The sequence below is a fragment of the Notamacropus eugenii genome, chromosome 4 (genome assembly GCF_028372415.1).
Source record: "Notamacropus eugenii isolate mMacEug1 chromosome 4, mMacEug1.pri_v2, whole genome shotgun sequence".
Classification (NCBI taxonomy): domain Eukaryota; kingdom Metazoa; phylum Chordata; class Mammalia; order Diprotodontia; family Macropodidae; genus Notamacropus; species Notamacropus eugenii.
This window is the reverse complement of record NC_092875.1, coordinates 436,979,630-436,994,280: the sequence shown is the minus strand read 5'-3', so window position 1 is coordinate 436,994,280 and position 14,651 is coordinate 436,979,630. Positions and strand designations below refer to the sequence as shown.

The following is a 14,651-nucleotide window of genomic DNA, read 5'->3' as shown; positions in this document are numbered from 1 at the left end:
CTTCCTTAATAGTAGTTTCTACATTATATGAATTATTCCCTTTTCTCTCAAAATATAGAATGAACAAGCCTCATTCTAGTTTTACACAAAACAGACAACCCTGTGTCACAGAACAAAAGGGGACCAATTCATATGACATAAAAACTTAAATCATACCAGCTTATATCCAAAGGTTATTCTTATATTGTACCTTATCATGCAGAATGATAAGGTAATGTTTTCAAATGCAATTTGACCACCAACCTTGAATTTTGTAAATAAAATGACTTTGAAACCCTTTTATCAGATATCTACTGAAGTCAAAGAAAAGCTGTTATAAAAATTCCACTCTGGTACCAAACCCTGTCCCAGGCCCAACTACATTCTATACAGTGTATCTTTTCAGTAACAAGTAAAAAGTGTTGCAACTGCAGTTGTGTTGCTCATACAGCACAGTGTAATGATAGCTAATGTTATAACATCAAAAAGACAAAGAAAGAAAAGTACTTCTTTAAGAAGTATGTAATATATACTGACAGACTTTTGTAGGGGACCAAGAACCCTTGGATATAAAGTATTTGATAAATACTGAGTATGCTTACATGCACCTTGCTGTTACAAGGTATTATAATTATAGTCTGATTTTAGCCACCTAATCCTTTCTGGGTTTTATACTTTTAACTTCCAACCCTCATAAATCATTTCTAACTCATTAATCTCTTTCCCCAGAGGTAACTTGCAACCTCATAAAAGTGCTAATGTTCCTGTTAAAGGACAAGATATCTTCTTTTTTTTTTAATCAAATATACTCAATTTATTTTTACAACAAAGTGATGCATTAGCACAACAAATGGTTACAAAAGAAATCCATTCTTCTCTTCCCTTCCACATCTCCCTGCCCTAAATGGCTTATTTAAAATATAATTTTATTTAAATTTTTTTCTATCAAAAATCTATTTTCTCTTCCTCTTACCTCCTCCAACCCACCAAGTAAGGGGGGAGGGAGAAAAAATAGGTTTCCTGTTGGGGGAGGGGGTAAAGAAAAAGGGGAGAAAAGCAAAATCCTTGAAACAGATACATATAGTCAAGCAAAACAAATTCCTTCATTGACCCATGTACAAAAAAACATATGTCTCTATCTAGAACCTTAGTTTATTACTTCTGTCAGGAGGCATACAGAATGCTTCATCATCAGCTCCTTGGAATTGTGACTGGTCCTAGCATACGTCACAGCTCATAAGTCTTTCAAAATCCTTTGTCTTTATAGTGTTTTTATTGCATAAATTATTCTCCTGGTTCTGCTCACTTTACGATGTATCAATTAATACAGGTCTCCTCGGGTTTCTCTATTATCCCTTTCATCATTGCTTATAGTACAATAATAATCCATTACATTCATTTACCATAATTTGTTTAGCCACTCTCCCAGCTGATGAACACCCCTTTAGTTTTCTATTCTTTGACACTACAAAAAGGTACTAGAAATATGGGACCTTTTCCTCTTGCTTTGGGATATAGATCTAGTTGTGGTATCACTAGGCCAAAGGGTATTTGCAGTTTAGTAAATTTGGGGGGCATAGTTCCAAATTTCTTTCTAGAATGGTTGAACCAATTCATAGTTCTGCCAAGATTGCGTTAACGGGCTGACTGAACCAATATAACAAAAATTAAAATAGTACCCAAATTTATTTATCCATTACTGTACAAATTAAACCACCAAAGGGTCACTTTAGGGAACAAGAAAAAAAAACAAAATTCACCTGAAGTAAAAAAAAGATTAAAAATTTCAAGTGAAATAAAGAAAGAAAGTAGGAAGGAAAGGGACCTAGGTGTACTAGATTTGAAGCTATACTACCAAATATTTACCTTTTTCTTTTTTTCTGATACTGCAATCTGATGGGTATGAGGTGGAACTTCAGAACTGCTTTGACTTTCAACATTTCTCTAACTATTAGTGATTTTGAAGCATTTCTTTTCTATATGGCTATTAAGAGCTTAGATTTCTTCCTTAGAAAACTGTTTGTCCCTGTCATTGAACATTTACCAGTTGGTTCTTCTGTTTACAAATTTGAATCAATCATTGTGTCTAAGAATTTATGTATGTACATATGTCTGTGCGTGTGTGTACGTATGAAATGAGATTCTTTTCAGAGAAGTTTGATGCTTCCAATCCCCTTCTAATTTTAGTTGCATTGATTTTTCTTGCATAAAATCTTTTTAATTTTATGTAATAAAATTGTCCATTTTTATCTTCTGTGATCCTCTTTGTCCTTTGTTTGGTCATGAACTGTTCTCTTGCTCATAGATTTGAAAGACAATTTCTTCCTTGCTCCTCAAATTTGTTTACACTGTCACCTTTTATATCCAACAAATTGGGGCTTATCTTTGTATCCAATGTGAGATGTTGTTCTGTACCTAATTTTTGGTAGACTGCTTTCTACTTTTTCTGGCAGTTTTCTTGAATAGTGAGTTCTTATTCCAGCAGCTGAGGTGGTTTTTAATTTTTTTTTAATCAGACAGTAGGGCACTCTGTTCATTTGCTGCTATATGTTGCATACTTAACCTGTTCCATTGATCAAATTCTCTAGTTATTAATGTACATTAACATGGTGTTTAATATTTGGTAGCATAGCTTCAAATCTGGTACAGCTAGGTCCGTTTCCTTCCTACTGCTTTTCATTATTTCACTTGAGATTTTTAATCTTTTTTTACTTCAGGTGAATTTTTTTTTTCTTGTTCTCTAAAGTGATCCTTTGCTAGTTTAATTTGTACAGTAATGGATAAATAAATTTGGGTACTATTTTAATTTTTGTTGTATTGGTTCAGTCTACTCATTAGCAATTAATATGTCTCCAATCACTTAGTTCTGTATTTATTTGTGTAAAGAATGGTTTGCAGTTGTATCATGTAGTTCCTGTATGTGTTCTGTGGATTTATCTTATACCCTACAATTTTGCTGGAATTTCTAATTGTTTCAAATAATTTTTATTTAATTATCTAAGATTCTCTCAGGGAAACTATCATGTCATCTGCAAAAAAAAATATTAATTTTGTTTCTTCTTTGCCTATAATTATTCTCTCAATTTCTATTTTTAAAATTTCTAGCATTATATCAAATAGAAATCATGATAGTAGACACCCTTGCTTTATCTCTGGCCTTATTAGAAAGGTTTTTAGTTTATCCCCATTACACGCAATGCTGGCTCTTGGTTTTAGACAGATAATACTTATCACACTAAGGCAAAGTTCTTTTATTCATGTATTATCCATTGTTTTAGTAAGATTGGGCATTATAGCTTACCAAAAAAATTTTCTGCAACTGTTAATATAATCATGTGAGTTTTATTGTTCTTATTAATAATATAGTCTATTATGTTTCTAAGTTTCCTAATGCAGGAAACAACCCTGTATTCTTATTACTAATCCAACTTGATCATAGTGATATATTAACCTATATTTTATTTAAAATATTTTATTTCATTTTATTTCAAAAAATTTGAAATTTCAAAATTTTCATTAATGTTCAGTATAGATGTGTAGTTGCCTTTTTCTACAGTGATTCTTCCTGGTTTAGGCATCAAGACCTTATTTCTATCATGGAAGGAATTTGGTCGGATATCTTATTTTCCTGTTTTTTCAGTTTACGTTCTATCATAATTATCTTTTCTTCAGTTGTTTGATAAAATTCACTTCTAATTCTTTATGGTCCTGTTTTTTTCTGTATGAATTATTTGTGGATCATTCAATTTTTTTCTGTTATTGAGTTATTTAAGTTCTTTGTTTCTCATTCTATTAATTTGGAATTTTTATGTTAATAAAGTATTCATTTAAGTTGCCAGTTTTATTGGCATATATAGTTAGGCAAAATAGTTTCTAGTAACTTACTTTTTTTCTTTTTTTGTTGTGAATTCTTATTTTTCATTTTTGACACCAGTAATTTGATTTGATTACTTAAAATAAATGAGCACTACACAAATATCTAGAAATCTATGTTTCATTATAACTGGAGAATGCTCTTAACAACTCAATAGGGCTTTCAATAGCACTGGTCTTTATCAGGATGATACCAACACCAATCTTTCCAGGCCTTCAAGAGTTTTTCCCAATGCATTATTAATGACACTTTTATATTCTGTTCTATTTCCTTGCCTCTCCACCATCATCAAATACTTACTATTTTTCCCCTCACTTCCTACTGAGGACCCTATTCCCTGAAAGCTTTTTTGCAATGTCTCTAACCTGTCTGATTTCTTTTCTGAGTAGATTAAGATGGGCATTAGAAGCAGTGTGAGGAAGTAAAAAGAATCTTTTCTCTCCAAACCTCTCACATTGATTTATGTTGGTTAAAATTTTATTTAGTTTAATTTTTTAAATTTTTAAAAGCTTTTTTATGTTATTTGATTTAAAACAATGTTTATTTAGTCCGATTTTTATTTTTCTCAACTGTTCTATGTGCTAAATTATCCTTATGGCACAAAATATTTATTTCTTGAGATTATTAAGTTAAAACCATGAAGAAATTCAGAATAAAAGACATGTCAACAAAATTCACTATATTTTTATTTGTATTTGAGAGGGTCATTAGCTCTCCTCTACTCCATGTTTTCTGAAATCAAATCAGTGATAACAAATAATAAAAGTAGCTTGTTTTCTCTGTATTAAGAATACTATATGTGAATTTTCCTTTCTAGATAACCATAGATATTAGTATTTTATATACTCCCATTCTCAATGAATGTAATCCAGTCTAACAAGTATTTATTTAGAACTATGTGTAAGAAAGGCACTGTTTTAGAGATACAAAGAAAAAAATGAAATAGTCCCTGTACTTAAGAAAATTACATTCTACTGGAAGACCCAATATATATTTAATACATAATACAAAGCACAACCAATCAATATACATTTTATGTCAGGCACTGTGCTAAGCACTAGGGATGCAAAAAAGTTTTATTTTGGCACTTAGTTTATCTATCTATATTTATCTATATCTAGCTATCTAGATAAACATATAAGCTAATATAAAGATATAGAAAGCATGGTCTCCTTCAGGATGTGACACCTGAGCTGAGCCTTAAAATAAACTAGAATTCTAAGAAGCTGAGGTGAAAAGGGATTGTATTGCAGGGAAAGCCTGTGCAAAGGCACAGAGAGAGTGTGTGGGATGCTGAGTTCCAGGAACTACTAGTAAGTCATTTTATCTAGAATGTAGAACATTTGAATGACAGTATTATAAAATAAGTCTGGAAAAGTGAATAGGAGACAAACTTTTTAAGTTTAAGTTTTAAGTGTCCATTTTTTTTTTTGTTTTGTCTTTTATCCTAGAGGTAACAAGAAGACACTGACAATTTTTGAGCAAGGGAGTGACATAGTTAGACCTGTGTCTTAGGAACATTAATTATCCAGTTGTATGGAGGATGGATTGGAGGGGGGAAGAGATTGGAAGTAAGGATATCAAATAAGAGGCCATAGGAAGAACCAAGTTAACAGATGAATTGATGAGATGCCCATCCAATTTGAACGTAATGGAAACAGGAATAGCTAACATGCTGGCTGACATAGTAAGGATCTAAAAGCATTTCAATAGATTTAAATAATGAATGGTACACAGCAAAACGAAATTTAATAAGGATAAATATAAAAACAGACTTGGATTGAAAAAATATCAGTATCCCAAGTCAGATAGAAAAAGCATGGTTAGACAGCAGATTGTCTAAAAAAGATCAGGGGGTTTTGGTGGACTGCAAGTTTAATATGAATCAGCAGCGTAATGTGGCAAAATGAATCATTAAAGAGATGGTGAGAGAACATCTCGAAAAGGAAGTAGTAATTATAAAATGCCTTCATGGCTCATGAAGAACAGGTCATGACAGACTAATCTTATTTTCATTTTGACAGAGTTAGTAAGCTAGAAGATTAGGGAAATGGTGGAGTTAGACCAGCTAGATTTTAGCAAAGCGTTTCAAGAACTTCCTATTATGATTGTGGAAAATATGGAGTTACAGCAGATGAAATAACAATGCCATTAGACAGACTTGGAAATGGATGACTAGTCTCCAAGAATACTTACTGGTTTAATGTCACTTTGACCAAAGGTCTCCAGTGGGTGGCAAAGGAACCTACGGCTGGCTTTGTGTATTTGTATTTATTTTATTGATTTAAATAAGGGCAGAGATGGCATGCTTATCAAAATTGCAGGTGACACAAAGCTGGGCAAAATAACTAACACAATATGTGACAATATCTAAAAGGATCATGCCAATCTAGAGATTTGGGATAAATTTAATAAGATGAAATTCAATAGAGACAAAAGTGAACTTTTTACATCTAGGTTCAAAAAATCAACTTTACAAATATAGAATGGGTAAGCCACAGTTAGACAGTAGTCTGTCTGAAAATTATCTGGGTCTTCAAAATGAATCAGGAGTGAGATGGGCAGCAGAAGAAAAAAAGAAAATATGATCTTGAGTCATATAATAACTAAAATTTCAACAGCTCTCTATTATGAGCCAGGCACTGTGCCATGTGCTTTACAAATATCTTATTTGATCCTTATAACAACTTTAGGTGACATTTTTTTTATGAGAAAACTGAGGCAGACAAAGGTTAAACGACTTGTGCAAGATCCCATACCTCATAAAGGTCTGAGGCTGGATCTGAGCTCAGACTTTCCTGACTCCAGGCCCCTTGCTCTATCCATGTTACCACCTAACTGCCTAATTAGCAGATACATAGATTCCAGAAATAAAAACTTGATCCCCTTTCTGTACAATGACGTGGTCATACTGCACCTGGAAGTACTATGATCATTTCTGAGCATTGTAATTTAAAGACCTCAATAAACAGGAGAGCACCCAGAGGAGAATGAAGCACTTCAAGTATGTGCCATATGAGAATCACTTTTAAGGAAGTGGCTTGTTTAGACTGTTAAGAGAAGACTGAAGGGACACATAACTGTCTTCAAGTATTGGAAAGAATATTTAGCCTGGAAAAGAGAAGACTTGCAGAGGAAATATTAAAGCTGTTTTCAAATATGTGAAGGATTGTCACATGGAAGAGGCATGAGACTTCTGTTTGGCTCTAGAGGCTTGCACTAGAAGTCTAGGCAGAAATTGTAAAGAGGCCTATATGAACAACATAAGGATTCTTAATAATTAGAGTAGTTTGAAAGTGAAATGACTTGCCTTAGGAATACTTTGGGGAATCCATTGAAAGGTTGGACCCCAAAAGTAATGATTATTGGTTTGATGGAATAGCTAATGTGCAGAGTGCTCACTTTGGTCTCTGTAAGACCTCAGTTCAAATCCTAACTCAGACCTGTACTAGCTACGTCACCCTGGACAAGTAACGTTTTTGTGCCTCAGTTTCTTCATCTGTAAAATAAGGAAGTTCGATTTGATAGCCTCTAAGGTTTCTTCTAGTTCAAAATTTATGACCTACGTCAACTTGGAATACACTCTCCAGTTGGAGTGGCACCACGGTATTGTTTGTGCCTGGGCAGTTATACATTTTTTTATTAGTGACTTGGATAAAGGTGTGTGTGTGCACATGCATGCGTGTGTGTTTGTGTGTGTGTGTGTGTGTGTGAATCTCAAATGTGTAGACTACACAAAACCAGGAGGGGTAGCTAACACATTGGATGATAGTCAGGATCCAATATGTGAAGGATTTTCATGTGGAAGAGTAATGATTAATTACTGGTTCTGTTTGGACTTAGATGGTGGCAGTAATGGGTAGAAATAGCCAAGAGGCAAATTTAGGTTTTGATGTAAGGGAAAACTTCCTAATGAAATATCCAAAGGTGGAATAGGATGCTTTGGGAGGCAATTGGATTACCTTTATTACCATATACATACACATATATGTGTGTATACTATATTAGACTAAACAACCTTTGTTTGAAGATCTCCAATGAAGGTAATCCTTATATATGTGTGTATATATAGAGAGACTCATTATATACATATATATATGTGTACATACACACATATATGTATATAATGAGGAGACCTTTCAGATTTCTGACTTTGTCTCCAATCATTTCAGAGATTCTATAGTAGCTCCCCTCTAACTGGAATTCTTCAAAAAAGTCTGACTGCTTTTCCATAAAATTATTCTATCCCAATATACACCTAAAACTCTTCCAGTAGCCTTTCTTTTCCCATTTCTTTAATCCCAACAGCACCCTCACCTCTGCCGCATAAACTTCTCAAGGTTCTCCAGGGGTGAACCTGTTCAGACTGTAGTTTTTGAGATTTTTTTCTTTCTTTTGATTTTCATCACTATAGATATATATATAAATATATAGACATAGATATATAACAGTTTTGCTATTTAGTAGCAGCCCAGGCATTCCTGCTTTTTCCAGCAGCAGTTTCATGTGGTGCAAAGGAAGTCCAAGACCTTGGACAAGTCACTTCCCTACATATAAAACGTAGATCTAAATTCTGATTCTTCCGTTAACATTTTTTTAATCTTATTTGTAGTGGACTGAGTTAAAGCCATTACCTAAGAGGCTTCTTAGGGGGAAGGGTGGAAGGAAAATGCCCACTCATAAACAAACAAACAAGCAAATCCCTAATATCTCCTATGGCGCCCATTTTCCCGTGGTCCCCCTAGTCGAGAGCCGGCCAGTGAGGGAATTGGGCCATTGGCTAACGGATGGGGTTACGCCTTACAAAGGAGGAGTACCTACGTGTGTCGTAGGGCTATTTCTGTCGATGTCAACTAAATATGGCTAGTCTGGAGCTTTCGTTCTCTCTCGTGGGGACTTTAGCCTACAGCTCGGTGCCAGAGGGACTTCCCCGTCAGAAGCAAGGCGTCAGCTTCCGTTTCCCTTAAGGCAGGCGGGCGGGCTGAGGAGAGCGCATGCGCCCGCGTGCGCCCCGCCGTTAATTGGCTGGCCGGCCTCGTCCTTCCGCCAAGGCCCCGAAGGGGCGGGACCTGTGAGCCCGCCGTTTCCCGGGGCGACGGGGGCGGAGGCGACAGGAAGGCGAAGCTGCGGTTGGCCGCCGCGGAATGGACACGCTAGGGGTGGAGCCGGAGGAAGAGGAGGACGAGGACGACGAAGAAGAAGACGAGGAGGAAGACACTATGGACTCTCAGCTCTTAGGGGCGGCAGGAGGCTCTCAGAGCGCCACGGGGCCCGTGGAGGCCGTCCGCCTCGCTCCTTGTAAATGAAATGAGAGCGGCTGCGGGGAGAGGGGGAAGGGCCTCGGCCCGCCGGGGGGCGGGGGGCGGGGGGCGGAGGGCGCGGCCCCGCCCCAGGGCAGACTCCCCGGGAAGGGCTTCCGCCGAGAGGTCCCAGGGCCCACCCCCCGGCTCTGGCCCAGAGGAGGGCTGGAGTGAGCCCCAGGGGCTGCCGGGATGTCCTGTGGAGGGTGGAGGGTATTTTTACTTCTCCACGTGTTAGGCAAGCGAGGGTGCATTAACAAAAACATTTTTTAAACTTATTTATAAAAAAAAAAAATCCGAGACACGAAAGGCCCTCCCACCAAGTTCAAGGTTTGAGCAGCTGTGACGTCCCGCCCCGGTCCACGCGGGAGCTGGTCTGTTGCCCGCGTGGCTCTGGGGAGGGATGATGAGATGGGTCCTGCGGGGGCAGGGCAGGCAGGGGCAGGGCTTGTGGCCCCGGGGCGGGGTGCCCTTCCCCGCCCGCTTCACCCCACCCACGGCCTGGCGATTGGAGAGATCTGGCTGGGTTGTGGCTTGGGGCAGGCAGGGCGGCCTCTCCTGGGCCCTTATCGCCCCTTTGCCTGAGCTTTCAAGTCTGCTCGTGGGGATGTTCAGCTCTAAAACACACAGCTCTTGTTCCCCGCCATTTGGACCCTGACGTTAGCCACGTGGGCCGAGTATAGTGAAGTGCGTGAGGAATCAGGTTCCCCTAGTTCCGTGGAAATTATCTAAATCACTTCATCTTCCTTCCAGGAGGGTATTTATGTTTTATGATTTTTTTTCCCTTTTTCGGAATTAAGCAGTTGTGCTAAATTGTATAGATGTCAGGTAAAAGTTGCTTTTTTGTTTTTTTAATCCATTGGAGTATTCTGAAAACTATAACTTAAAACCTTGGCTCATAGGGTAAGTCAGGGAAAGACAAAACTGTTAAGCCTGGCAGACCACACTTTTGTTATTCACCATCTTTTACCACCACCCTACCCTGTTAGCCTAGGGTCAGGAGTCTGAAAATATTTTGCATTCCTTTGCATGTGGTGCAGCAGTTCATGGTCAAGTTGTGCCGGCAGAAAGTGCCTCCTACAGAGTCATAGTACACGTGGATCTGGATTGCTTTTATGCACAAGTAGAAATGATCTCTCATCCGGAATTAAAAGGCAAACCTTTAGGTATTTCTGGACTTACATATTTTCTTTCCCTTTCTATATTTAAGCACTAAATCTGTTAGAATTGCTTTTTTGTTGTTACTGTGTTCCATTCCATTCCATTTTACTCAGCTTAGTATTGTAAAACTTTAAAAGTGATTCCTGTACTGTAATAAGTAGTAATGAAGGGGATATGAATTTTATAATCATTACTTTATAAATGGATCATCTGAAGCAAAGAGAGCAAGAAATTTAGATATGGGCACATACACTTGTCAGTGCAAAACCAATAAATAGCTTAGTTTTATTTCTGGATGGACCTTCAGGCCTAGCTGGTTTCACTGCTTACTTCCTATTTGCATTCATAAGTAAATTATTTGAATTTGTTTCCCACCCTAAAATGTGAGAATAACTACTACTTCTGTTATTATTTGGTTGATGTGATCTAGTCATTCAAAAATTTTTATTCAGTGCCTTATGTGTATAATGCACTATTAGGTACTAAGAGAGATAAAAAAAAAAAATGAAACAGCATGCTCTTCAAATTTCTTCTGGGGAAGAAATGATTCCTGATAAATATCAGATATTATTGTCACTTCTAATCACCAGAAGGTTGGCCACCTGATGGTGAAATTTTTTGGCCATGGCAACTCTTGCAATGACCAAAAATATAAAATGGTCCTCGGCCCTGAATATCCTTTTTTCCTGGCTAAAAGGGATAGCAGATACTCAAAATTAACTGGTTCTAGACCATCTACAAATGTTCACTGAAATTTTGTTTAAATGATTTTTTAAAAACAAATTTGGAATTTGTCAAAGTCATTGTCATCAACAGTAATTTATTGAACCCCTTATCTGGGCTGGGCCCTTTGCTGTTTTATATAAAACAGTATAAAACACAATCCTTGTACTTGAAGTTCAGGATATTTGCACTTTTAAAAATTAACCACAGGTAGTGTTGTTGAATTTGGAATAAATAAACACAAGACTACATAGTTAAAACCAGAAGAATTTGCTTCAGATTTTGACTCTGCCGTTCACTAGCTGTGTGACCTTCCTTAGTTATTTTCTCATGACCTTCATTCCTTCATGAAATACAAAGGTTGATTTGATCAAGCGGTTGTCATACTTTTTGAACTTAGGATCTCTTTATATTCTTAAAAATTATTGAGGACCCCAAAGAGCTTTTATGTGGGTTATATCTCTTGATAATGTATTAAAAATTAATATGTCTAAGTATTATAATGGGAATAGTTTTGGCCTTGTGGATCGCCTGAAGAATACCTCCAAAGTTCACAGGACCATACTTGGAAGAATCAATCTTTAAAAGTTTTAGTTCTGACATAGATGAGTGTAAGTTTACCATGTAGGCCGAAAGTTCTGCAGAAGTAGATGGTTTTGTGAAAGATAAAGGCAATGCAGAGCCATTCATTGCAATTGGGAAATTGAGTTTGTTGGGGGGAAGGGAGTAAGTATTTATATAGCATCCACTACGTGCCAGACACTGTGCTAAGGACTTTATAAATCTTCTTTCATTTGATCCTCACAACAAAGCTAGAAAGTAGGTGCTGTTAGTATCCCCATAGTACAGTGGAGAAAACTGGCAGGCAGATAATGACCTACCCAGGGTTACATAGCTATTAAGTTCCTGAGACTTGATTTGAATTCAGGTCTTTCTGAAATCAGGCCCAAAAATTCCAGTCTGCCACCAGCTGCATCTTGTATTTCAGCCTAATTGTTACTTAATATTTGAATAGAACTTGCTGAATTTTGAAAAGTATTTTACTCATAGAAAATGTTTAATAAATATTTGTTGAATTTATGAATGAGAATGAGGTCTTCAAAATGGAATTTGGAATTCCATAAGCATACTCTAGGGAAACATTTTAGGCAACTGTAAAATTCCATTTTAAACCATATAAAAAAAGATCCATGTTAAATTATGAAGCAACTATCATATTTTTCATGTGGTCCTTAAGCAAATTGTTTTAAACAAGAGTTCATAAAAGCATAGTAAACTTTTGCAGCTGAAGAATGACTAGTCATTCCTCTTGGGGAAAATAAAGAAATTAAATAATATGTTTTGCTTCAACTTGCTGTGCTTCATACTACTTTAATCTTTTGTAAATTGCTAGCTAGGCAAAGTAGTTTGTTTTTATCATTAAAAGTTTAGGAATAATTTAGCTGTAATTGTCTTCTATAACACAATTTATATCTGAAGATGGTTCCCTGGCTGAAATATTTACTGTAAAACTTATGTAGCCTTCAAAAAATTGGTAAAACTGAGTTTTTAATATGGTATGCTGCTGATTACAATTTCTTTTCACCTTTTGCTTCCCCCTTGACCTGTAACTCTTCTTGAATACCTTACCTTTGCTGTATAGTCCAACAAAGAAGCAAGTTTAGTAATCAGAATGGGGCAGAGCATCTCTAATAATTATGACAAGCCAGTACTTGAAATAGAATACTCCCTTATGCAGTGTCAAAATGTTCAGAAGATGAAAGTGATTTTTTACTAGCAGCAACTAGCAATTTTGTTTGACAGTTCTTCCAGTTATGAACATTTTTAATAGAGCATAGCCTATGATTATTAGTTAAGAGTAAAGTTAATTCCATCTCTGTACCATATGAGAAAATATTAGAAATCTTTTATTCACATTTCACGAAAGAAAACACCTCCAGAAAAAGGTGGCTTTTGGTCATAGGCTGTTAAGAAACCCCCAAATACAGAACAAAGTACTTCTCTCATCTGTGAAACTAGTTCATGTATTAGTGTTTCGTGCTTTGTGTTATAATGCATGTGAGAATGGTGCACTTTCCACTATTATAGTTAGTATCTCAGTATATCTAAAGGGAAGCAGTATAGAGAAATGAGTAGAGAGGTGTCTTGGAAGCCAGGAAAACTTATCTCTGAAAGTTAATGGCACTGTGATCCCGAGCAAGTCACTAAACTTCTCAGTGCTAAGACAACTTTAGTTATGAGAGAAAAGGTGCTGACGTACATGGTAGAGGTAGTTTTTTCACCTTTGTGTTTTCTACTAATGAAATGACACATACAATTCCTGTCCCTCTTTAATTCTTAATAGCTACAGAGTTTTAACTTAATTCCAATTTTCTCTGAAACATAACACCCAGAGACTGTGATTAGCTAATAAAAATTCAGTTTGGACGTTTAATTTAGAGTATTATTGGAACATTTTGGTACCTTAAAAACCTTTATGAGTAGTTAATAGCTTGAGATACCAGTGTTTCTATTTCTTACAACTTTACTAATGAAAAGAGGTAATAGTTCTAAATTGAGCACTTGGAGATTTTTATTACCAAAGTTTTGCACTATATTATAAAAAATGTAATTAAAAAAATTTTAACAGGTGATTCCTTTCCATCTTGCTGAATTTTCCCCTAACACTGTTTTCCCCATAGGTGTTCAGCAAAAATATTTGGTTGTCACCTGTAACTATGAAGCCAGAAAGCTTGGAGTTAAAAAACTGATGTCTGTGAGAGATGCAAAAGAAAAGTGTCCACAGCTGGTGCTAGTTAATGGAGAAGACCTGACACGCTATAGAGAAATGTCATACAAAGTTACAGGTACAATTTATAGATGAAGGGTGGTTCTCCAAATGCTTGTAAGATGATATTTAGTTTTGTTACATATATATGTATATGTATGTACATGTATGTATTTACACATATATGTATATGTATGTACATGTATGTGTACATACATATATAAAATTTCATTTTAGATCATGCTAGTTTAGTGTAGAAAGAGATTACTTAAAGTTAAATCTACATGTCGGAGATACTATTGACTGGGATTTAGGTGATAGGAGAATTTAAAAATTTTGTCAGTGATTTTAACTGAGGTTTTCCTTCCTGGTGCTTTATAACTATTAGTAGAAAAATGCCAAATAAAATAACTTAAAATAGAAATAATAGCTTAGAGCTGTATATTTTGAATTTTAAATAAAATAAATGTGACATTATAAACATATATTTTTAAAACTAACCATAAAGAAATATTATGTACTGTGTTATAGGCAATACTTAAAACATTCTGCAAATGATGATTAACTTCACTGATTTTTGAAAACCATTGAAATAAAATAAGTATCTACTTCTGAGGATTTTAAATTTGTACAAAATCTAATTTAATGCAGCCAAAACCACCACATAATTAAAATTGAACTGGCAGTATTTTAGTGATTGGAGAGAAAATGAGAACCTGAAGTACAAACCAGTTGGTGCAAAAACCTGTCATATTTATTCATGCTTTCATAGCTCACATTTTGGAAAGAAAATATTTTACTTATATAATGTCTCTATCCCCAGTTCTGCTGCTTTAAAAAATTTTTA

At 35.9% G+C, this 14,651-nt stretch overlaps 1 protein-coding gene and 1 long non-coding RNA gene across 7 annotated transcripts in view; one reads left to right on the top strand and one right to left on the bottom strand.

Moving 5' to 3' along the window:
- The window catches only part of LOC140501907 (uncharacterized), a 79,590-nt gene extending 70,778 nt beyond the window's left edge, over positions 1-8,812 (bottom strand). The window contains exon 1 of the long non-coding RNA XR_011966412.1: positions 8,675-8,812. This is a non-coding gene — a long non-coding RNA (uncharacterized lncRNA). The remainder of the gene's footprint in view (positions 1-8,674) is intronic.
- Positions 8,813-8,997: 185 nt separating this feature from the next.
- POLI (DNA polymerase iota) overlaps positions 8,998-14,651 on the top strand; it is a 30,179-nt gene continuing 24,525 nt past the window's right edge. For 2 of the 6 annotated variants that reach the window (XM_072606008.1, XM_072606006.1), the window contains exons 1-3: positions 8,998-9,151; positions 10,194-10,319; positions 13,719-13,883. In XM_072606008.1, coding sequence (XP_072462109.1) covers positions 8,998-9,151; positions 10,194-10,319; positions 13,719-13,883 — 445 coding nt within the window. Of the gene's footprint in view, positions 9,152-9,249; positions 9,911-10,193; positions 10,320-13,718; positions 13,884-14,651 lie in introns of those variants that run through there. The other 4 variants (XM_072606011.1, XM_072606009.1, XM_072606007.1 and 1 more) reach the window with 3 other exon arrangements.